We start from the raw sequence: 23,867 nt of genomic DNA on the forward strand, positions 1-23,867 counted from the left end.
AAATGTGACCTATCGTCATGAGCCTCAATGTCACAGGTCAGCAAACTACAGTCCATTGGTAACTTTTACCCAGAGCCTGTTTTTATAAACGGCGTTTCATTAGGAGACACCCTCACCTCTTTGTTGACATCGCCTGTGGCTGCTCTCACTGTACAGGTTCAGACTTGAGAAGTTGTGACAGACATGCTGTGGCCGGCAAGCCTAGCACATTTATTCTCTGGCCCTTTCCAGAGCCAATGTGTTAACTCCTGCTCCATATAATTAGGTAACCTTGGTTGGTTTGTCATCTTAGGGTTCATATAGGTAGTCATTAATACCAATTAATACCCAATTAATACATTTGTGGAACACTTTACAGTGTATTTTTTTAAGGATTTTATTTATTTATTCATGAGAGACACAGAGAGAGAGAGAGAGGCAGAGACACAGGCAGAGGGAGAAGCAGGCTCCCTATGGGAGAGCCTGACATGGGACTTGATCCCAGAACCCCAGGATCACGACCTGAGCCGAAGGCAGACACTCAACCACTGAGCCACCCAGGTGCCCCTACAATGTATTCTCATCTTATTTCACTTAGTCTTCACATGTTACAGATAAGCAAGCACAATCTAAGAGATTTAACCAGTTTGCTCAAGGACACAGCCAGACTCAAGGGTAAAGCCAACACTCAAACCCATGTCTGCAGACTTAAATCTCAGTGCTCCGCATCTATTACATAGATCTCTGTTTCTCTCTATCCGATCCTTCCCCATTAAGTGTAAATGCAAGGAAGAGGAGGGTGAAATTTTGTATTGGTCGTTGAGACCAAGACATTAATCAAACTGGGAAATGATTGTCTTGATAACCAACATATAATTTCATTGGTTCTCACAAAACTTAATCTTACCTCAATTTGCATTCATGTAGATTCCTCAGAGAACATCAAGAAGCATTATCAGAGGTCATTATCTGCTGAAAAGAAAATTAATGAAACCACTTCTATCATAAAAAACTCTGAAAAAATCAGGAGTGACTTACTTACCATCTTTGATAGGCTAAGCTCAAAAGAAAACTCATCATTGGAAAAATTACAGCAGATTACGGTACCAGATATCCAAATATTGAACAAAAAGGTAAATATTCACGATGGTGTAGTAGAAGTGTTTGTGCTTTCTGCTTTCCATACAAACACCTTCAATTGTATTTCCTGCCTTGCATTTTATTTTTTATTTATACTTTATAAATGTGTAAATATATAACATATATAGAGATATGCTCTGTTATATAAGATATAAATAATATAAATAAATGTATTCATGTATGCATTTTTTATTTTCTAAGTCAAAGTTTAAGAAAATCCAGGGTAAGACTGTGGCTTGATTTTATTATCTTATATTTATTCCTATTATTCGCTATTTCCACGATGGTACAGATTATGGACAATCACTCCTACTGCTTCATTATAAATAAAAGGTAATTTTTATTTTAAAAACATGAAGTTAACATGCAAGAAATGCTAGGCATTTGACTGTTTTCTCCAGAAACTCTAAGCATAAAAATGGCAATGACACAACGCTGCCAACAAAAAATTCAGATATTTAATTATCTAGACACATTTATTGGGTTGCGTCTGTGCGCTAAGCATGAACCACTGGTGAAGAAACACATATGCATAGAGCAGTGCTTTGCCTCAGAGAAGCGGGATGGTGTTAGCCAAAACTCTGCCAACGTGTTGCTTTTCAACATAAATCATTTCTCCTGTGAGGTGTGTGGAGAATCAGGGGACATGCCGTGTGTGCTCTCATCCTGTGAAGGCCCCAGCTGTCACGACTTCCTGACCCTCTCAAGCAATGCCCTCCAGCAAGCTCAGGAAGCAGAGTCTGTGATTCAAAATTTGAGTGACCAGGTCCAGGGTTGGAAGAACCGGGTAAGTATATTTCTCTTGCTTATTTGTAAATCTATAGCACTAAGAAGAAAAAAAAGCAAACTGAAAATTTTAAACCACCATTTAGCTTCTAGGCAAAAGGAGAGATTCTAGACATTAGGTTTTCTTATGTTGGGAAACATAGGATTAAAAATACAGATGTGGATTTATTTATTTTTTTAAAGATTTTTTATCTATTTATTCATGAGAGACATAGAGAGAGAGAGAGAGAGGCAGAGACACAGGCAGAGGGAGAAGCAAGCTCCATGCAGGGAGCCCCGACGTGGGACTCAATCCTGGGTCTCCAGGATCACTCCCGGGCTGAGCCACCTGGGCTGCCCCAGTTGTGGATTTAAATGTACATTTAGAAGTACATGTGAATATTGACATTTTCTACTAATACATATTACATATGTGTGTAAATATATAATTTTATATGTGTGTGTGTGGTGTGTGCATGTGTGTATTGAGAGAGAGAAGAGAAAGAACTCAAAATATATGTTTGTAGGACATAGACTCATGTGGATGTTTCTTTCACAGCAAACCCTACATAGAAATGTGAGATTCCTAGGCTCAAAGTTTTGAAAACTTTAGATTTCTCAAAGTAAACAATAACTTTTATAAATTCAAGGGTATATTTGAAATTCTATGCAATATACAAATTCTAATGTTAAAATTTAATTTAATGTATGCAAAAAGCGAATTAGTCAAAACAATTTTGAAAAAGAACAAAGTTGGGAGTTGTATACTACATGACTTTAAGACATTGCAAAGCTACAATAATCAGAGCTGTGTGGCATTAGCATCAAAAGAGACAAAGACATTAAGAAACAGATTGGAGATTTTAAAAATAAATTTAAAAATATATAACCAATTGATCTTTAACACATGTATACGAAAGAGGACTGATTTTTCTTGTCTTTTCAACAAATGGTACTTGAACAATTTGTTATCCACACGCAAAAAAAAATGAACTCCAGTTCCTACTTCTTAACTCATATCATAAAAATAGAATTAATTCAAGATAGAATATAGATGTGAATGAAAAACCCAAAACTTTTAAATCAAGATCACAAAGATTTTTCTCCTGTTCTCTTCTGGTGACTTTCAAGTTCCAAGAACAAAAACGCATCCATATAAAGACTCAGAGACAAATGCTCCTAACCGCTTTACTGGTAAAAGCTCAAAATTGAAATTAACCCAGAGCTCTATGAACAGGTGAAAAGATAAATTATGCTATATCCATGCAATAGGTGAATCTCAAAATAATTACATTGAGTGAGAGAAGCCAAACAAAGGACAACACATTATAAGGTTCCATTTACATAAATGCTGAGAAAATGCAAACTAATCTATAGTGACTGAAAGTAGATCAGTAAGTGCCTGGAAATGGAGAGGGAGAGATGAGGGGAAGGGATTACCAGGGGGCAAGAGGATACTTCTGAGAGTGATGGATATGTTCATTATCTTGACTGGGCTAGTAGTTTTATAGATGTATGACTGTCTGGATATCTCAAATTGCATATTTAAATATGTATAGTTTACTGTATTTCAATGATACCTCAATAAAGTTGTTAAATTTAAAATTGTTTAAAATTTAATGTTAGAAAATATTTTAACAGGGAGACACCCTTATGCCTTGTACTCCTTCCTATGTTGTTAGACATGATACAGCCGTTTTAATATTTAAGTACCTGATAACTGAGTCTCTAATAACTTTAAGCATTTTCACTTTTTTTTCCAGTCACATTGATAAATGAGAATAGTTTTTAACTGCCTAATTTTCTTTAGTTCTTTTTTGTGCGTGTATGTGTGAATACCTTATATATTCACCTTGAAATGATGAATACAATATTAGGTATTCTGTGAATACACTGGATTACTCTGGATTACACGGTGACGATGTGCCCTAGCTGGCTTCATTTTTGACAATACACATGGAGTCTTTGATGAAGAAAAGAAGAAAAATCTCTTAAAGAGCTGAATTTACCAATAATAAGTTAGATATTACAGCAGTCAGCATTCCTGTTCGTAAGCACCCAAAACCAACTCCTGAAAAAAACGGTCTCCGAATCAACAGGAGGATAGAGGGCCAAGCTTGGGAATGGGCTGAAAACCACAGCAAAGATATGTGTGCATATCTCCTGCACACACGCTCACACACAAGCTTGCATGCACATGCACACGTAGTTTTCACTTATATATTATTCTTCTTTCTTTTGACAAATATTCATTGAGTGCCCACTATGTGCAAGACAGTTATCTCGATGTGGGGAACACAAGTGTTAACACAACAAAAACAAATCCTGGTCCTGCATCCTGGTGTTTAAAACAATCCTTGATTGTTTACATAATTTTTAACTATCACACCTTACTGTCCCGTCTCAAAAAACCAGAAACCTCACACCATTTAAATAAGCCCGTGTTAAGCTTTTACTTTTAGAAGATAGCCCCTGACGCAGGTTCTAGCAAAATCTGGCTTAATCAGCAATGATGAAGAACTGGGAAGGATGGGGGCGGGGGTTTTCATGTAGATAAAATGGTGTGCTGTTTCCCTCTTGATTAGAAGGGGGATGAATGCCAGAAAAGATTGTGAGAGAATTCTCAGGAGTCAGTTGTGACAGAAGATGGATTGCAGAGAGATGTTTTAAGAGTGAAGTAATTTAGCAATCTCTCTTTCTGAATACAGCATCGACCAATTGACACAGATTTCATCTCTATGTTTGCCTGTCCAGAGTATTTATTTCCAGAATTCTTGTTTTATTTCTATGTGTTCTTACCCACTAACCATTTTAGTGACTTTTTAAATCGAGATAGATATAATTAACATAGGACACTGCACTAGTTTTAGGGGCACATAGTTGGATAGCTGTCTATATCGCCAAATGGTAAGCACAATAAGTTTGGTTAACATCCATCACCTCACATAGCTACCTTATTTTCTTGGGACGGGAACTTTTCAGATCCCTCTTAGCTACTGCTAACCACTTCCAAGTTCTAGAAAATTAAAGAAGAACTCTCAAAAAAATGAAGATACATATTTTTAATCATGTAAATATTTCTTTTTTGTTTCATCGTTTGCCAATGACTGCAATTAAATCCTTTTCTACAAAATCTGTAGGGCTCAAATTAAGCTGGTTCCTTTTGCGGGAAAATAAAGGGAGATTTTTTTCTTTTCCTAATTGTGTTTGATCCTAATTAGCCCTACTTCCGTCACAATTAATTTGTTCCATGCAGCTCAACTTGTTGGTGATATCGTCCTATTGCTTTCTGGTTTGGTTTTTTTCTCTTTCTCTAATTTGTTGGAATCTCAAGAAAAGCCCACGAATTTTCTCAAATCGCATAATTAAGAATTTGCACTTCTAGAGGGCAAGGCTTTAGATCTATCATTCCTCCACCAAGTGTACAAAGCATCTGGAATTTATCTTTGTAGGCTGCTCCAAGTTCAAACTCGTTATTAAAAGGAGGAATGCTTTCTTTTTAGCTTTCAAAGAAAGTACATTACTTGAATTTGAGGGATGTCAAGAAGAGTAATTATTTTAACTTACATAAAAGGAAATGCCCTTAACTCGTTAAACGTAATGACCACTGTAAGTAGTCCTAAGTAATTTGCTGATGCTGTAGAAGGCTAAAGTCTCATTAAACCAGAATTTGTATTTTACATGTGTATCAGGAAAAGTCATTAGCACTAGGTCAATATTGTATTCAAATAATAATTTTGATCGTGAATAATGTTTGAAAAGATAAATGCACATTATTTTTTAAAGGTTTTATATTTTAAGTTATCTCTACACCCAATGTGGGGCTCGAACTCACAACCCCAGGATCAAGAGTCACATGCTCCACTGACTGAGCCAGCCAGGCGCCACAAGATAAACTCACGTTAAGGAAGCATGATGATGAAGACAAATAATATCATCACCTTTTAAAGGAATCCCTTAAAATGAATCTTTTGTTTAATTATCTGTACTCCTATTTTGTTTTTAGTGAGTTTCATTTGGTCCAGCTAAGTAATTAAATATCACACAATGTGCCTACTTGTGTGTTTTTCCTCATTGTTATTTTTTTTCTTATTCCAGCTCAAAAATGTAAGTAAACTGGCAGAGGTCTCCAAAAACAATGCCTTACAACTAAGCGAGAAACTGAGGCATATGAAAAACCAAAGTGAATCTGAGAAAGAGAAAATGAGTCTTTTAATCCAAAAGCTGAAAAAGTTTTTGTCAGGTAATTAGAAAACTATATTAGGACTAATTTTGATTTCTTTTTCTTTGCTTTTTTCTTTTTTACAATGTATAGTCCAACAGCACAACCAATCCCAAATTACATTAAGTGGAAACAAAATGCCTAAATCAGAAATGGGATGTACCACTTGATTTAAAATTTTTTAATGAAAATAATCCCCAAATATTAACTCTGTATCTTTCTATCTATCTATTATCTATCTATCTACATCTTTGTATGAGATCAATTTAGTAAAAAAATGCTAGAATTTAGTTAAAATTTCAAACAAATGAACTTGGTGTTTAAAGTTATGTGTGTTTTTAAAAAAAAACTTAACATGATGATTCTATCAGATGCTCTAATGTTAGGATTCCATGGTTTCCTCTGCTGACAAGATATATCTGAGATCAAGGCATGCCAGATTTTGATTACTATATCAAATACTATAGTGAGTTGATATCTAAAATATCGATTATTGCTATTATTATGGACTGTTTTCCAAGTTACATATTGGTTCTCTGTGATTGACTAAAAGGAGCAATTTGATGATGATGATGATTATTATTATTATTATTATTGTAATTATGACATTATTATCCTTCGTTGTACTCTATTTTGGGAGAAGTTCATTTTATTTTATTTTTTAAGAGGTTTATTTTAAACTATAGAGAATTATTAGTTGGAGATTAAAAAAAAATCAAATAGTACTTCTGGAAATTGACCTGAAACCTCACTCTCTGCAATAATGCATCCTGGGTATAACACTATACAGAATTAATCTTGAGAGGCTTTCTTCTCCATCACCATCTTCCAGATTCAGTAACTTAACACTTCGCACATGAATCAGCTGACAATTGGGATGTCTGTTACCATCTTTGCAACCACTTTGTGAATCTCTTTAATATTTGTAAGAGATCCCTGTGGCCAACTGTTTTTTCCATAACCATGTTTCTAGATATTGTTTCAGCAGCACTAGTCCTGATTTTTTAAATAACAAAATGAGAAAAAAAAAAAAAGAACAAAATGAGGCAGTACAAATAATCAATAAAAATGACCAAAATAATCAGTAAAAATGAATGGGGTGGGATCAGCCTACTGGATGTTTTATGTATTCAAAAGCAAATTTTCAGTGAGTTAGCTGGATGGATTGGTATCGGCTAGACACAGATGCAGGAACTGGTTGGATTGAGGAACACATTAGCTGCAGGTACGGGTTGATTCAGGCACCAAAGCCAAACCAAAGCCAAACTGCCAGACCAGTAGCACAAAATGGCACGATACACTTCTGGGGCCCAGGGATGGTTCAGAAGGCAAAGTCCACTGCTTCCATCTCATTCACTGGGTCTTGGAGCCAATTCCCTTATCAGTCTAATTTCTCATTGCTGCTGTATACATCTCTAATAAAAAAAAAAGTTTACTTAATTATCCAAAGGAATCTATAAAAAAGAGCAAACCTGTGTCTAGATTATTACAACAAATATTAGACTAGGCATAGGGAAAAATCCCATTCCATAAAACAAACGTCTCTGGTCTGGATCCCAAGACCCTTGGTCACCAGGAAAGCAGTACCCTTCGCTCACCAATTTCTTTTCCTCTATCCTTCCCATAAAGCCCAAATAAAGGTATTATTAAATTGTATGGTGGCTAGACCATTCAGCTCTTCTGAATATTTTCTAATATTCTAATATTTTCTTTGTGGCCTGAATTCCCATGAACAAAGTAATGTGTCACTTCTCCTGAAAGTCCCGTATGAGGGATGCCTGGGTGGCTCAGGTCATGATCCCAGGGTCCTGGGATCGAGGCCAGCATTAGGCTCCCCATGGGAAGTTTGTTTCTCCCTCTGCCTATGTCTCTGCCTCTCTCTGTGTGTCTCTAATGAATAAATAAATAAAATTTTTAAAAACAAAAAGTCCCATATAAAATTTTTGAATTTGTGATCTCATAACAAATGCCAATAAATGTTTGGTGACAAATCTGTGGTTCCATTAAATTCACTTTTTATTAGGACTTTTTTATAAAATTAAATACTATTTGTTTCAAGAGTCAACTTCCAAGTAGAGTACGTTCTGTGTAAAGCGTGCTTCTAATTTACTCACAAAAAAAAACTTGTTTCCTTCTTTTTCTCAAAAACATGACAGGAAATAAAATGTTCTTTTTATATTAAACAAAACAGCTAAAGTGAAGATGATTACCAAAAGGATATATACTCACAGCGTGTCAACCAAATGCTAAAAGCCATCTGTGGTGACCACTGCCTCCTAGGAACTCCGAGTTCCTAGGCCTCACAGTTAGAGGCCCCTGAGCTTCAGGAGCTGAGCTCTCCGCCCTTTGGGACTTCGCACCCCCCCTCCCACTATTTAAACTCCACTCTCCTGCCAACAGTGATCTGGGTGCTGCTTCTTGCTGCACCCAACCTTTGGCTCCTGGGTTCATTCAGTTTGGAATGCCTTTCCCCCTCCTTCACCCCACATTTCCACAGGTTTAATTTCTGCTGACCGCCAGGCTCAATTTGTGTGCCTTTCTGAGGTTCTTCCTGAAATATTTTCTTCTCCCTGTGGATCCCCTATCATTTGGTTTTCTATTTAACATTTTCTATTCTTGTATGATCAGTATTCCTAAGGAATGGCTTATATTCCCTCCTGGATGGTCAACTCCTTGAGGATTAGATCTCCAACTCCCTGCCCAGGATTTAGTGTTACACCTCCTTAGGGAGCCAGAGAGTCGCCAAGTGTCATCACCCCAAACCCTAATGATCTTCTTCTTCAATTCTTCTTCAACGATCCTGCCTCAATTCTCAGGGAAGACCAATTTTATTTTCCTGGAAAGCAGGGCAAGGGGTGTATTTAACAGTTTCCTTGTGACACATTGTCCATCCGGCCCTTTACTCTGGGTGGTCGCCTTCCCTTCTCAAAACAGGACTTGGAGTGGCAGCATCAGATAGAGTTGCCCGTTTAGACAGATGAGCAACAGCTGTGAGCCTTTTTTGATGTCCCGCAGGATCAGAATCAAGTTTTGTCGAGTCCCAACCTGGTGCTTCCCCACGGTCTCGTTCATCATATTGGAATCTTCATGACAGGTGTCTAACCGCCTTAATTGCATTTGAATTCATATGTAAGGACTTAGGAGGACGTTTCGCAGAGTATAGACAATGTCCCACGTCTGTAGGTTTTCAGCTCTCCGACAAGTGTTTGTGCAGCGTGTAGTCAGCACTACACGAATGGTGGTTTTTCAGAGAAGGGAACACTGAGGGTGAAGAGGACCCTACGGGACGTAGACAATCGAACCCTGGTGTTCTAGGGACACAGAATCAGGTGCACGTACCTTTGGCCTAGACTTTGCAGTGGTTGTGTTTACAAGATACGGTGTTTAACCAGGAGGCACGATGACCTAAAACCACCTTCCAATTTCAGAGGAAAACGTGCCTCCAGAGGACATAGAGAAGGTTGCAGATCACGTGCTTGACGTCCACCTACCAACGACATCGCGAAATCTAACCGGTGAACTTGACAAAATACAGAAGGTGATGCAGCTCTGTGAGGACTACAGGACAGATGAGGACAGGCTGCGCAAAGCGGTCGATGGAGCCCCAAAGCTTTTGTTAAAGGCAAAGGGAGCAGAGTAAGTACAGTGTGAATATTCTCATCTTGCTCTCCCAGGCCATCTGCTAACAGGCCATTTGAAAAATAGTTGCGTGACAAGCTATTTAATGTTCAAATGAAATTACCCCCCAGTAGCTCAGTCCCAAAGGGGGGGGCAAGCTGTCTGCAGGGGTCTCAGGAAGCCGGGGATTGGGAGGCAAGGGGTAGGGATGCTTATTTCCCGCCTGCTATAGACTTGGAACGCCTTTCAAGTGGCCTGTTCCCTCTTTAGACCAATCGGTGCCATATACCAGCATAGACTTAACAAGTGGTAGGAATACGGGTGTGTTTTCCCTTTCTTGTTTACCCATATCTGGTACTTTCGAAATTTACCATAATAGTACTTTAAGGACCTGAATTTTTTCTTAAAAAGACTACATTAAAAAGATATGATGGTGAGGAATAGAAGAAATGAACAGGAATGACACAGGAGTGAAATTATAGATACGGTACATAGAGTTCATGAACTCTTGCTTCCTTCTGGCCTTGTGGACTTAGCCAAGCAAACCAGAAGAAGCATCTTGGTTGGTGTTTTTAGGAGCACGGGGGTGCTGTGGGTCAGAGTTGTGGGATCAGTTGGATGGTGGTGACATCACCATGTCAGGGCGCCCAGCAGCTGAGACCTTAGCTGCCAGCACTGTGTCCTGACGTACCTGTGTACATGCAGCGTTCCAGACTCCTCTGTAGGCCCACTCCCTTCCCGTTGTACTACTTACAACCCGGAAGAGTAAGTAAGTGCAGGACAATCACGCAGCTATTAAAAAATGATGCTGGGGGCAGCCCAGGTGGCTCAGCGGTTGAGCACCTGCCTTTGGCCCAGGGCGCGATCCTGGAGAACTCAGGATCGAGTCCTGCGTCAGGCTCCCTGCATGGAGCCTGCTTCTCCCTCTGCCTGTGTCTCTGCCTCTCTCTCTCTCTCTCTCTCTTTTTCTCTCTCTGTCTCTCATGAATGAATAAATAAAATATTTTTAAAAATTCTATTGGAAAAAATGATGCTGGGGAAGGATTCTTAATAACACACAGAGATTCTTCAAGGGTAATGTTACTGCTAATCTGTTAAGGTGACAGATTATACATAGAAGAGGATCTCCGTCACGGAAAGAAAAAAAGTTGTAGGACAAAAATGCTAGAATGTGCTGAAATCTTAAGAGGTGGTAGGATTAGTGGTAGGTTTTTCCCTTCCTGATACATTTCTTTTGTGTGTGTGTGTTGCTGCCTCTTCCTCCTCCTCCCCAGCCCTCCTTCTCTTCTTCCCCTTTTTCTTCTTCTCCTTCTTCTATGTTCTGGTATTCTCCCAATTTACTCTAAAAGCAGCTACATTGAAAATCTAAAGGAAAAAGAATACAGTACAAAGATATGGTGGGGGGTGTTATGAGAAAGGAAATTTCCTGAACCCCTCCCATAACTGTAGAGAAAGAAGCGCAGAAAGAGAAGCTCACATATGATATGGTTCGGCCATAGGATATTCGAGAAAAGCCGTAACTGTGGAGACGGTAAAAAGGGTCAGTAGTGGGGGCACCTGGGTGGCTCAGCGGTTGAGCATCTGCCTTCGGCCCAGGGCATGATCCCGGGGTCCTGGGATTGAGTCCTGCATCGGGCTCCCTGCATGGAGCCTGCTTCTCCCTCTGCCTGTGCCTCTGCCTCTCTATGTCTCTCATGAATAAATAAATTAAATTTTAAAAAAATCAGTAGTGGCCAGGGCTTGGGGGGAGGGATGAGTGAATAGGTGGAGCAGAGAGAAATTTTAGGACCGTCAAAATACTTTGTGTGATACTAGAATGATGGGCATGTCATTAGACATTTGTCCAAATTCACATAACGAACACCACCAAGAGTGAACCCTAACGTACACTCTGGACTTCGGTGTTTATGATGGGTCGATGTAGGCTCATCAACACTAACAAACGATCCCATCTGGCAGGGGTGTTGATAACTGGGGAGGCCGTGCGTTGCAGGGGCATGGGGGGGGGCAGGGAGTATAAGGGAATTCTACATCTTCTCCTTTTTGCTGTGAACCTAAAACAGCTCTTTAAAAAAGAAAGACAGGGATCCCTGGGTGGTGCAGTGGTTTGGCGCTTGCCTTTGGCCCAGGGCGCGATCCTGGAGACCCGGGATCGAATCCCACATCGGGCTCCCGGTGCATGGAGCCTGCTTCTCCCTCTGCCTATGTCTCTGCCTTTCTCTCTGTCTCTCTGTGACTATCATAAAAATAAATAAAATTAAAAAATAAAAAAGAAAGACAAAACAAAACCCCAGCCTTTTTCATTTAAAGATTTTATTTATTTATTCATGAGAGACACAGAGAGAGAGAGGCAGAGACACAGGTGGAGGGAGAAGCAGGCTCCCTGCAGGGAGCCCGATGTGGGACTCGCTGGATCCCAGGGCCCCAGGATCACGCCCTGGGCCAAAGGCAGGCGCTAAACCGCTGAGCCACCCAGGGATTTTTTTCTTAAAAAGCCAAAGAGAGATGCCACCAGGAGGAGAGGTAGGGTTGCATGGGAAAGGGGATGTTTTGCAACATAGCAGGTTTTGCTCCTCCACACGCACTTCTGATTACGCCCCTGCAAAGGCCTATCTGATAGTTCACTCACTGGGTACATTCTTCCAAAAGTGGTTTTGAGCCCGCAGATCTGAGGATCTGGTGAATGTTGACTTGAGGTGAGCTAATTTCTGTAAAATAGACGATCCCTTGGAATGCTTGTGATTTTAACCTCGGCCTGGGCCCCTGGCAGCTAGAATGTCAGTGGAGCTTACATAAACCTGAATAAACACAGCCTGGAAACGCAGGGCTTTGGGTTCTCTTTGCTCTCTGTGGAGCCTCTTAACTATCCCACCCCCACTCCGGTAAGGATTTGGAGAGTGTTGCTTAAGTGTGAGAAATGAGGGAACTGGAATTGGCTGAGGATGGTTATTTTGTTCAGAGCTTGCCAGTGACAGTCCTGAGGCCTCTCTGTTTATGACAAACTAAGAATAAATAAGACCTGTATTATTGATTTCCATATCTGGCGAAATCTGTATCTACTTGATATGCATATATATGTGTTGTTGTTGGGATTTAAACATACCTCTTCCTCAAAATAAAGATTTCAGCACTTTGCCTTGCTTAAGAGTAATTTACATTTACTTTATAAATAATTCAGCCAAGTTTTCTCGTGGAGCCGAATGAACTCCCAAGGTGAAACAAATGAATAATTGTATATTTATCTGATCTGACATGTTAATATCCTACCTTAGAGAAGCAGCAAATGTTCTATTAAATCTTGACAAAACGTTGAATAAATTGCAACAAGTTCAAGTCACCCAAGGACGGATAAATACCACCATCACGCAGCTGACTGCGGAGATAACAAAAATTAAAAAGAACGTACTGCAGGTATTTATCTTCTTTGAAACTAATCTGAAAAAGATTTTGAATGTGGAGACAGCCTGGTTTTTCTGTGTGCCAATGTCATGCTTGCCTGACCTGTCTAATGGGATGATTATAGGATAAAATGACACAGCGGTGGTATTGTGCATTTAATTGATGTTCCCAGAGCTCTCAGGGCCTCACTTCATCATTGTCGACCCCCTCCTGGGGGACGAAGCAGGTGCTACTATCGGCCTGTACAGGAGGAAACTGAGCCTGGGGGAGGTTAAGTGACTTGCCTAAGGTCACACAGCTAATTAAAGGTAGAGTTGAGGAGGGAGTTTAACCCTTCCAACTCCAGGGAAAGTAATAGACTTGTTACAGCTCACAAGGCAAAGAAACTAAGTTCATTGTTGCCAGGTTTCTGTAACTGCCAGGTTTTGTGTGAAATCTCATCAGAGTATCTTAAGACTGAAAGGATCTCTTACCCAAAAGAAAGCATTCCACCCAGAGCTCGGTGGGAGCCAGGCCATGGTTTAACCCACATAAGGGATCCCAGAGAGGAAGTCTGGCAGTTGGAGGATGGGTAGGGACCTAGTCCCAAGCTGTATGAAGAGGCTTCCTCCAAGGCTGCATCCTCCAGTCCATCCCCTTCCCCAGAGAATGCCAGTGCCTCAGTCTCTGTTCTTCAGCCAGGTTTTCTGGATCTAAATATATGCATTTTGAAAAGAAAAGGAGAAAGTGATAGAACATGAAGCAGTGCACCAGGACATAAAAGGGCCATATGTGAACAGGTTGCAAATATAGGGTAGCAAAGGAAACAAAAAACAAAGAAGGCCTCTAGGTTTTCCCCTTCGACGCATAGATGCTAGAACAGGGCAGGGCAAAATATAGCCCAGAGGCCAAATGGGTGCAGTAACTTCTTTTAATCCACAATCATAAAAGTTTTATTGGAATATAGCCACATGTTGTCTGTGGCTGCTTTTGCACTACGGTGGCGCAGAGCTGAGTAGTTGCAATAGAGACTTCATGGGCCACAGAGTATAAAACCTTTACTATCTGGTCCTTTGCAGAGAAAGTTTATAGATTTGTGCTCTAGAAAAGACTTCAACATATGTCCAAGGGCACAAGAAGGTTTTCAATTTTTTAAAATTTCTAAAATATGGTATACGTAGGGCTCCCAAGGAACCCTCCTAGTAGAAAAAAGCCCAAAAATGTTGGCTAGGATATTTTTTAAAAAATTTAATACATAGCAAAATTAGTAAGAAATGGAAGAAATTTTCAGAGGCCAACAATTGTGGGGAGGTATGAATCTGGAGAGGCATTAAAACAGGAACCTGACAGCAGGCAAAGGGTATCCACCAATCCCTGGTGTGTGAGAGCTGTTGGTTTTAATGCTCGCCATGCATAAGAGACAGAAAACAAAGCCCACAAATGGAGAGATTAAGATCCCTGCCTGGAAAGGCAAAATCCTCAATGAAATGTTCAACAACTCCTCCTCCTCCTACACACACACACACACACACACACACACACACACACACGGGGAGGTGCAGGTGCACCTCACTTGTGAGATTCTTCACTAAGCATCGCTAACCACAAGCTGGCTTACTTGAGTTTGAGGATAGAAATCACACCACCTGTGTGGCCCCAACAACCCAAGCCAAAAATGTCACTTAAAGAGGTCCTGGCAGATAGTTGCCTGCCAGAGGCAAACAGAAATCCCCTCCAGGGATCCCTGGGTGGCGCAGCGGTTTGGCGCCTGCCTTTGGCCCAGGGCGCGATCCTGGAGACCCGGGATCGGATCCCACGTCGGGCTCCCGGTGCATGGAGCCTGCTTCTCCCTCCGCCTGTGTCTCTGCCTCTCTCTTTCTCTGTGATGACTCTCTGTGATGACTATCATAAATAAATAAAAATTAATTAAAAAAAAAAAAAAAGAAATCCCCTCCAAAGGAATGCACCTCAAAACCAAGCCTCTAAGATGCCTCCCCAAACCCATAAAAGAACAAATTGCCTCAAGCAAGAGTCATCAGAAACAGTAAAACGACAGAATCAGAATGCAAGAGGCTACGGATCTGTTACTGGACGTAGAGTACAAATTCAGAACGTTCATTATGCTCAGAAAAATCAAAGAAGGGACGTAGGTATGGCCAAAGAACAAGATACAAGAGCTAACGGCTGACCAGACAGATCTGACTTCTAGATGCGACAAACAGAATCTTGGAAATACGAAACAAGCATAAGGCATTCATTGTTGTTCTGTGGATGCAGGAGCCACCTGCATGAGCTGGAGAATAGAAATGTAAACTATGTTCAAACAATGGAATGCTTTAAGTTGCTAAAAGTGAATAAACAAGCCATGCAAATTAGTCAAGAACTGTAGGAGCATAATTTTGAATTACGATTCAAGTTGCAGAAATACACAGTAGCATATATTTGTGCTAAGTTGGAAAAAAAAAACACCGAAAAAAAAAAAAGAAAAGAAAAAAACACCGCATGTGTTAGAAATACTGTGGAGTATAGCAAAAAAGCATGTAGAAGCACATGGAATGACAAATCTTCGATTCAGGGTAGTGGTTTTGCCTTCACAGGGTGAGGGCGTGTGAGGGGAGCCTTAGCTCACTGGCCGAGCACATGGGTACGTGTCATATTTGCTTTTGCATCCTCGTGTGGGTCTGAAATATTTTATTACAATGTGGTTTTTAATGGAAGAGGGAAAAAAATGGAAGCAATGATTTACTTTCTGCTCGCACCTAGCTTATTTCCCCAGGGGTAATTATATCATTTGTCTTCTTGTTGTTTGTTACATGAAGACACTTTCTCCTCTCTGCTCTTTAAATCAACAACAGGCTGAAAAGGAAGCCAAGGACTCGAAGAATGTGCTGGACTTAGCAAAGCAGCCGTCAGAGCTGGAGGATGGGCTTTCCCGGCTGCGGACCACGTTGCAAAGGACTGGAGAGCGAGCCACCCGGGTGACAGCTCAGGCTGCATGGGCCCGACGCCAGGCCGGGGGCCTGGAGCAGGTCACTAAGCGCCACCCCCACGCCCCCAGCCCCGGTCCCTCCAAGAGCAGACACATGGAGCTGCTTTGAGGCTAATGCTCTCATCTCAGCTCATCGTGCCATTTACCAGCAGTCCCGTTCGTGCTGGAGCGTGCTCATGGCCTGTGTTACTAGGGATCCCCAAGGGCACGACGTCTCTTCTGGAGCAGAGGGGCTGTCTCCAGGGAAGACAGAAGGCCTTTGACCAAGTTGGGACGGGGTGCTTCCTCCCCGACCGGAGTAGATCCCGCCGGGGAACTACGGAGGGGTATCCTCAGCAAACCTTCCTTCTAGACGTTCCCAGTTTGTGCCACTGGTCTATCTTGGGCGTGGTTACCCTTGACACTAGTTGGGGCGCATCCCCTATAATGAAAACGAGGAGCGAAAGTCACCTGCCAAAGAGAATAGGTCAAGTTACAGAAGTCCGGGTGAGTTCATGAAACTGTTGCGGGAAAATACCCGGTTCATCCGGATTGCTGAAAGAAGCTATCAACTCATTTTCCTAGCAGGCATCTCTGCTTGGTTGCGTTCATATAGTAGCAAAAGAAAAAGGGTTGAGTGTTTTTACAATGGGTCTGTTCTCTTGCTTTTCATTCCTAAAACGCGCTGGTTCATCTCCATGGACTTGGGAGTTGAGCACATTCTCTATGGAACAGGGGTTGGGAGGTTGGGATGGGTACTCCCCGCCCACCCTCTCCCCATTTCCCTTCCTGGGCTTCATTCAGCTGTTCCACATCCTAGACTGTCCCAGGCTGACCCCTGAGATTTACATTCTCAGGCCGAGGGAGCTCTTCAGACTAACACTTGTACTCCCCCACCCCCATCCTTGTGCTCCTTGCGCCTAAAGCTTCAGCGTCCACTCTGCCCTTCGTCCTGCCCTGGTAGCTGTCCCTCCCGGCTGAGCCCAAGACTTGTCAAGGGCAGGATGGCCTCAGTTGTCCTCTGCATCTCTCACCCTAAGTAGTTTGGGACACGCGACTGGTGCCCCATGACTAACTGCCTTCACACGGAATCACGACTGCTAGGGCTATTTTACAACAAAGCGATTTTATTTTTAATCAAAGCTGAGATTCTTTCCAGAAAAAAGAAATGCAAATAAAAGTCCTGTCGGAAGGACCAGGGTTAACCCAAGCGTATTGACTGGATCATGGTGTCCTCTTGCTCCTTTGATGAACAGTATCGGGCAACTATCGTGCATGGCCACATGCTTTATAAATATTTTCTGGTGATGGGAGCGTTGCTGTCTTACAGGAGTTTGTAGAGCTGAAAAACCAATATGCTGTTCTTCAACGTAAGACCAGCGCTATGGGACTAACCAAGGCGACGTTGGAAAGAGTGGAACGGCTAAAAGACGTGGCAGGGAAGCTGGCCGAGGATACAGAGGACAAGATAAGAAGAATAGCAGGTAATCTCTTCTTTTCTTCCCGCTTTATGGAGGTAGAGGTGACAGGGGAAAGTGTGTACACTTAAAGTATACAATGTAAAAAAAAAAAAACCATAAAAAAAGAAAAAAAATAAAGTGTACAAGGTGAAAATTCGATGGACATCGGCATTGTGAAATGATTACCACGATTAAGATCATCACCTGGTGGGAATGCTGAAGATCTACTCACGTACACCATAACGAGTCAGGACCACACTGACCATTTGATCCCCAGAACTTTCTCCTCTTTTTTGTTTTTTTGAACTTTCTCCTCTTAAACCTGGAAGTCTGTAACTTTTCCCAACCTTTCCCCCTTCCTCCCACCTGCCGGCCTCCACTCTACTGTTCTACTCTCTGCTTCGATGAGGTTTTTTTTTTTAAGATTCCACGTACAAGTGAGATCATATATATGGTATTTGTCTTTCTCTTGCTTATTGTCACTTAGCATAGTGTCCTCCAGGTTCATCTATGTTTTTGCAAATGGGAGGATTTCCTTCTCTTTTTTGTGGTTGAATTTTATACGCACACAGCCACGCACGCCCCACGTTTTCTTTATCCACTTATCCATCTACGGGCACTCAGGTTATTTTCATCTCCTGTCCGTTGTGAACAATGCTGCCGTGAACATGGGAACACAGATTCTCTTCGAGATCTGGATTTCATTTCCTTCCACTATATACCCAGTAAGGGGATTGCTGGATCCTATGGGAGCTCTATCTATCCTATTACACGCTCCACCAAGTGGACGATAACCTAATCCTCCACCTTCCTGGTAGCATTTATACCCACTTATCATTGGCACAGTCCAACCACTTTGGAGTCCACTGAGTTGAGGAAGTAGGAATTGGGTCAGTGCCTTGGAGACTGCAATATAACTAGCCACTTGCATGGTTCTACTTCAGAGGGTCTCAGGGAGCCTCCGCTCTGCGTGCATCACAACAAACTTCATTCAACCAGAGATGCCCTTTACCTAACCCACTGGTTCTCAACCAGGGATGACTTTATCTCCTTCCCTGGAGACATAAGTGTCTGAAGCCATTTCTGCTTGTCGCCAACTAGGGGGGTACAACCAGCATCAAGTGGATGGGGGCCAGGGATGCTAGTAAACATTCTACACGGCGCAGGACAGTCCCACTCGAGTCCCACAGTGAGCAAATATTTTGCCCAGAATATTAATGGTGTGGACGTTGAGAAGCTTGAGGAACCCTGTCCTTACCTATGCTTCTTATTTTCTCCTTCCGTGCGAATAACCGTTTTAGAGTCAGTATGATCTTGACTCCAAGGCACTGGTCATCTCATATAAATCCCTAGGCAGTATTCCAGAAGGAACCATAGTCTGGACAATGATTTTTTTTAAGATTTTTATTTATTTATTCATGAGAGACACAGAGAGAGAAGCAGAGACATAGGCAGAGGGAGAAGCAGGCTCCCCGTGGGGAGCCCCATGTGGGACTCGATCCCAGGACCCCAGGATCACGACCTGAGCCACCCAGGCATCCCTGGACAAGGATTCTGATCAAAGATAGAAATTTCGATGCACGCCAAGTATAGTAAACATAGAATACACAACACACAATTAGAAAATTAATTAGAATCTTCTTTCCCACAATGGGTACTCATGATTTTTCTAGGCAGTTCATGCCCTTATTAACTACCTTTAAATCATCAAGAAGTATCAGATGATGAGTGGTCCAGTTTTACCTCTGGTTGCATTTATTGCCTCTAAAACTTTAAAGTTAGTCATACTCATTTGGAACATAAGTAACTCTCAGGATATTAAAACAACCAAGACTCCTCACGTATAATGTTTCTTTGTTATAAAAGGAGTCTTTGGCCTTAGTAGAACCATTCATATCATCCCCACGACATAAAAAAAAAAAAAAAATGAAAATGCAACACTGGTGTGAGCCAAAGTTAGGAAAAATACATACCAAACTGTTAACATTCGTTCTCTCTGGGGTGGGGGGGAGAGTGAAGAAGCAAACACTGCTTTTTACATGTATATCCCTGTTTATATAATTTATATCTTTTACATTTATATAATTTACATAATTGTTATTTTCAGTATTTTCCTAACAGTTTTAAAAGGGAATTACTAGGAAAAGTTCAAAAAGACAGATTTTTTTTAACCCTCCATAGGCCATATCATGAAAGTCTGTTGGTCCTAACTGTAGGAGCAAAGCCCGGGGAGACTATTTCTGTTTTGTGCTTTATGTCGAGACCCAAATTGTTTTCACTTAGTCCCTTAGACTAGAACATTCACAGTTTTTGAAATTAGGTTGGAAGAGAAGTTAGGGGCCTTCTCAGAGAGGTCTAAAATAACGCACTCCACTTTTTGAGTTCTTCTTAAAGCTGTCTTCACAGTTCAACAATGTAGGAAAATAAGACCTTGGTTTGAGGGGCACCCGGGTGGCTAAGAGGTCAGAGCATCTGCCTTCAACTCTGGGAGTGATCCCAGGGTCCTGGATCGAGTCCTGCATCGGGCTCCCCGCAGGGAGCCTGCTTCTCCCTCTACCTATGTCTCTGCATCTCTCTGTGTCTCTCATGAATAAGTAAATAAAAAAAAAAAAAAAGGCCTTGGTTTGGCCACCTTCCTGACTGCCACTCGAGAAAGGTCTGAGCCACAGGGACTATGCTCTAGTTCCACCTGTTAGGAAGAAGTGCCCAGGGAGTCCCAGAGAGGAGCCCTTGCTTCCATTGGCAGGGTCAAGGTAGAGAGAGTAGAGAATGGGCCCCAGCCCACAGTCAGTGTCCCCCCATAGAACTTCATGCCCGTCAGGGTCCCAGCAAGAAACAGGAAGCACACTTGGATCTAATTGTGGATCACATATTTGTAAGGAGAGTTGGCTGGGTTACCTATTCCCTGCATGACCAAGCACTCCCCAACTTCAAGGGCTTAAAACAACCATGTGTTGTTTTTCTGGGGGTTGCCTGGGTGGTTCTGCAAGGTCTGGGCTCTCAGCTGAGGGCTCAGCTGGCTGGTCTGCCTGGGGCCGGGCTTGCCTGAGATTACGGACTCCTTTCCACAGGACAGGGCCTTTCATCCCAGCCGCTTGACAGCATGCTTGTGTCAGGGTTCCACGACAACGAGCACAGAAGCTGTAAGGCCCTTGAGGTCCTGTGCCTTGATTTCTTCTACTTTCTGTTGGTCAAAACCACCTGCAAAGCTGGACCTGGTTTGAGGGGAAGGGGAGATACCCTCTGCTCCTGAGTGGGAGGACCTCTTCAAAAGGCCCAGGAATTCAGAGAATCCGCTAAGGGTGTGGAGGGCCTGTGTGATCCGCAGCAGTGAGGAGCCATCAGCACCCATGGGCCCCAAGGAACAGGGGGAGCGGGAGGGCCAGTGCTCTGAAGTCGCTCTCTGAATGCTGGAGCCAAAGGCAGGGGCCCATCTTGCAGGCTGAGAGGAGAGGTGGAGAGGTAAACTGCAGAGCCCTGTGATCCACAGGGACAGCTGTGCACCCTCCGCCCCGCCCATCGCTTCTCAGAACTGTCCGGTGGCCAAGTGTGGATGGGCTGCGGAGATCCAGGGAGCCAGATGATGTCATCCACTGAGGCTAGCTTTCCAGGACAGAGCGGGATGGAGAGTGGATGCGGTCAGGCCAAGGACGAGTAACCAGCACAGTCTCATTAACTTCGGTGGTAGAAACGCAGGGGTCTTTTCATCCTTTTAGTACAAATACGCTGCCAGTGCTGAATCTCCCTTTGAATCCCAAATGGACCTATATTTAAGTTCCTAGAGACAGAATGCTCACCACCTCCCATAGCAGCTCTCTCTTTGAACAGCTGTGACTGCTAGAAAGTTCTTTATCTCCAGACAAAGTCTTCCTTCATGGAGCTTGCTCCTGCTGGTTTCATTCTATTTCCTCAGGATGACAAAAAACACATGTCCTCTGCTTTCATAGCCCTCAAATGCTTGAAAATAACTACAGGACATGCCCTGAATCTTCTTTCTCTATATAAAACATCATCAGTTAATTCGTCTTTTGTTCATGGGACAGTTTCACATTTCTTCAGCAATCTGGCTCCTTCCTCTAAACATATGCTACAGGGTAGTTTGACAATTCCCTCGGATTGTCCAGGTGCGACCCGTCCAGGTGACGTGGGACATTTACCTCCTTTCTTTAAGAAGTTCCACTTCTGCCTAAGGGCAGTTTCTTTTTCTAAGGTGACTTCACACCATTAACTGTCACCCTCTCTACCTCTTCCACCCACGACTTTATGGGCTCCTTGCTAGGGATAACTCTAATTCCCAGGTATTTGTTGTATGAAGAATGGATATGGATGGATGGATGGCTAACAGTGAAAGGCATCATGTTGCTTTTACTCTTCAGGGGCTTGAATATCAGCAGAGCAGAATGAGGTCTTTTTTTTTTTTATTGAAAGACTGAGAACTCCTAAAGTGATGAGCACATGTTAAAAAGCAAAGTTAAAACAGCACAAGCAAACCTGTGGAAATATTCACCAAGTCCAATCAAGGCTCGTCACCCATCTTTTCATTTCTAACAAATTCTAACTAACTTTAGACTAATGCTGATAAATGCCATTAGATATACAATTTTTTTAGGCAAAAACATCACATTGCCCAGATTTGTGTGAAAACCTTGAGGAGTCTGGTGAAAATTAATCTTTTGTCTGTTGAATCAAAATGCAAAACTAAATATGCCTTTAAGAGGCACAGAAATCCCTGTGTTTCACGTAAGGTGGGTATCCAGGATGAATCCACCAAAACCGAGTCTATCCTTTACTTCATTTTCTTATTTCAGATTTAGAAAAGAAGATCCAAGATCTGCAGCTGAGTAGACAAGAAAAAGCTGACCAACTGAAACAGTTGGAAGATCAAGTTGTTGCCATTAAAAATGAGATCGCTGAGCAGGGAAATAAATATGCTACTTGCTACAGTTAGGCAGAGGTGACATGCAAAGTCACCTGTGCCTTTTTTTCTGGCATCTGACAAGGAAGCTTCAGGAGCCAAGCCGAACTGGGGAAAGGGCAACGGTCAGCCCCGCCTCCTCTGCCTCCGGGAGCCCCGCTCCTTGCCCTGGATCTGAGCTGGGCCAAGCAAATGCTGTTCCACGTGGAATAGAAAGGAGGAAGTAGAGACACGGTCTCTGGCTTCAGAAACCTTTCTTCTTGCCTTCCTTTCCCTCTCAACACATAAAAATAATTTATTACGTGTGACAAGTACAAAATAAATAAGCATTCTATTCATTAATCATCACTTCAGTCAAGTGAACCTCAGTGTGAAATAAGTTGCCAGGGGAGGGGGGCAGGGGGGCAATGGGTTACTAATCAATGGGCATAAAATTCTGGTGAAGTAAAATAAATTCCAGGGTTCTGCTATACATTGTGTAAGGTCAACAATGTATTGCATACTTAAGAGTGTGTTTGGAAGGTAGATCTATATTCAATGTTCTTACCACAATAAAACAAAATAAAAATAAATGCAAGCAAATTAAGCCAAAAATACATCAATGTTTCTAACACTAGAATGGAATAAATCTGGACCGTGTCCCGTGGGTGAGATTGTCCCGTGTTTTCTTTTTATTTGGATATGCTTTATCTATAAAATGATTATTCTGAATAAAATGCATACAATTCAAAATGTAACTTGTTTTTACACCCACTTCCCTCTCTATTCATTCTCCCAATCAAAATTCTGTTTGCCCCAAATGGCACTGGAACAATATTCAAAGAGAGAAATGTTGAGCTACTTTTCATAATTTGTCTGTAAGCAGTTTTGCTGTAAAATCTGCTACTGATTTTTGAAAGACCAGCAATCCTTTCGTTATTGTTTAGTGTGAAATTGTCTCATTTTGAAATAAGTCTATGATTTCACATTAACTTTTTTTGGATGTATTAACTGAGCACAGTGCTTATGTTTGTGAAAGCAATACTTCAGAGGGATTATTTTAAGGGATTTGGCCCCACGTGTTTGAATAAGAAATAATAGATGCCAACATTGATATATAAAAGAGAAAAGCAGCTGGAGCCATTTCCCGTAAGGATTAACTCATAAAAAAAAATGGGTTTAGGGTCGTCTGGGTGGCTCAGTGGGTGGTTGAGCATCTGCCTTTGGCTCAGGTCATGATCCCGGGGTCCTGGGATCGAGTCCCACATCAGGCTCCCATCCCTGCATGGAGCCTGCTTCTCCCTCTGCCTATGTCTCTGCCTCTCTCTGTGTATCTCTCATGAATAAATAAATAAAATCTTTTTTTAATGGGTTTAAAAATTCAATGAAGGGGCTTAAGGATTATACATAAATACAACATTTCTTAAAACATACATTATTTAG

General features: G+C 41.9%; 1 protein-coding gene across 1 annotated transcript in view; it reads left to right on the top strand.

Moving 5' to 3' along the window:
• The window catches only part of LAMB4 (laminin subunit beta 4), a 100,735-nt gene extending 77,642 nt beyond the window's left edge, over positions 1-23,093 (top strand). Inside the window, exons 29-36 of the mRNA XM_041722223.1 lie at positions 907-1,112; positions 1,745-1,906; positions 5,983-6,127; positions 9,535-9,742; positions 12,997-13,135; positions 15,958-16,131; positions 17,401-17,554; positions 22,339-23,093. Coding sequence (XP_041578157.1) covers positions 907-1,112; positions 1,745-1,906; positions 5,983-6,127; positions 9,535-9,742; positions 12,997-13,135; positions 15,958-16,131; positions 17,401-17,554; positions 22,339-22,478 — 1,328 coding nt within the window. The 3' untranslated portion in view covers positions 22,479-23,093. The remainder of the gene's footprint in view (positions 1-906; positions 1,113-1,744; positions 1,907-5,982; positions 6,128-9,534; positions 9,743-12,996; positions 13,136-15,957; positions 16,132-17,400; positions 17,555-22,338) is intronic.
• Positions 23,094-23,867: the final 774 nt, after the last annotated feature.

This window comes from Vulpes lagopus, chromosome 11 (genome assembly GCF_018345385.1).
Source record: "Vulpes lagopus strain Blue_001 chromosome 11, ASM1834538v1, whole genome shotgun sequence".
In the NCBI taxonomy this organism is placed as follows: domain Eukaryota; kingdom Metazoa; phylum Chordata; class Mammalia; order Carnivora; family Canidae; genus Vulpes; species Vulpes lagopus.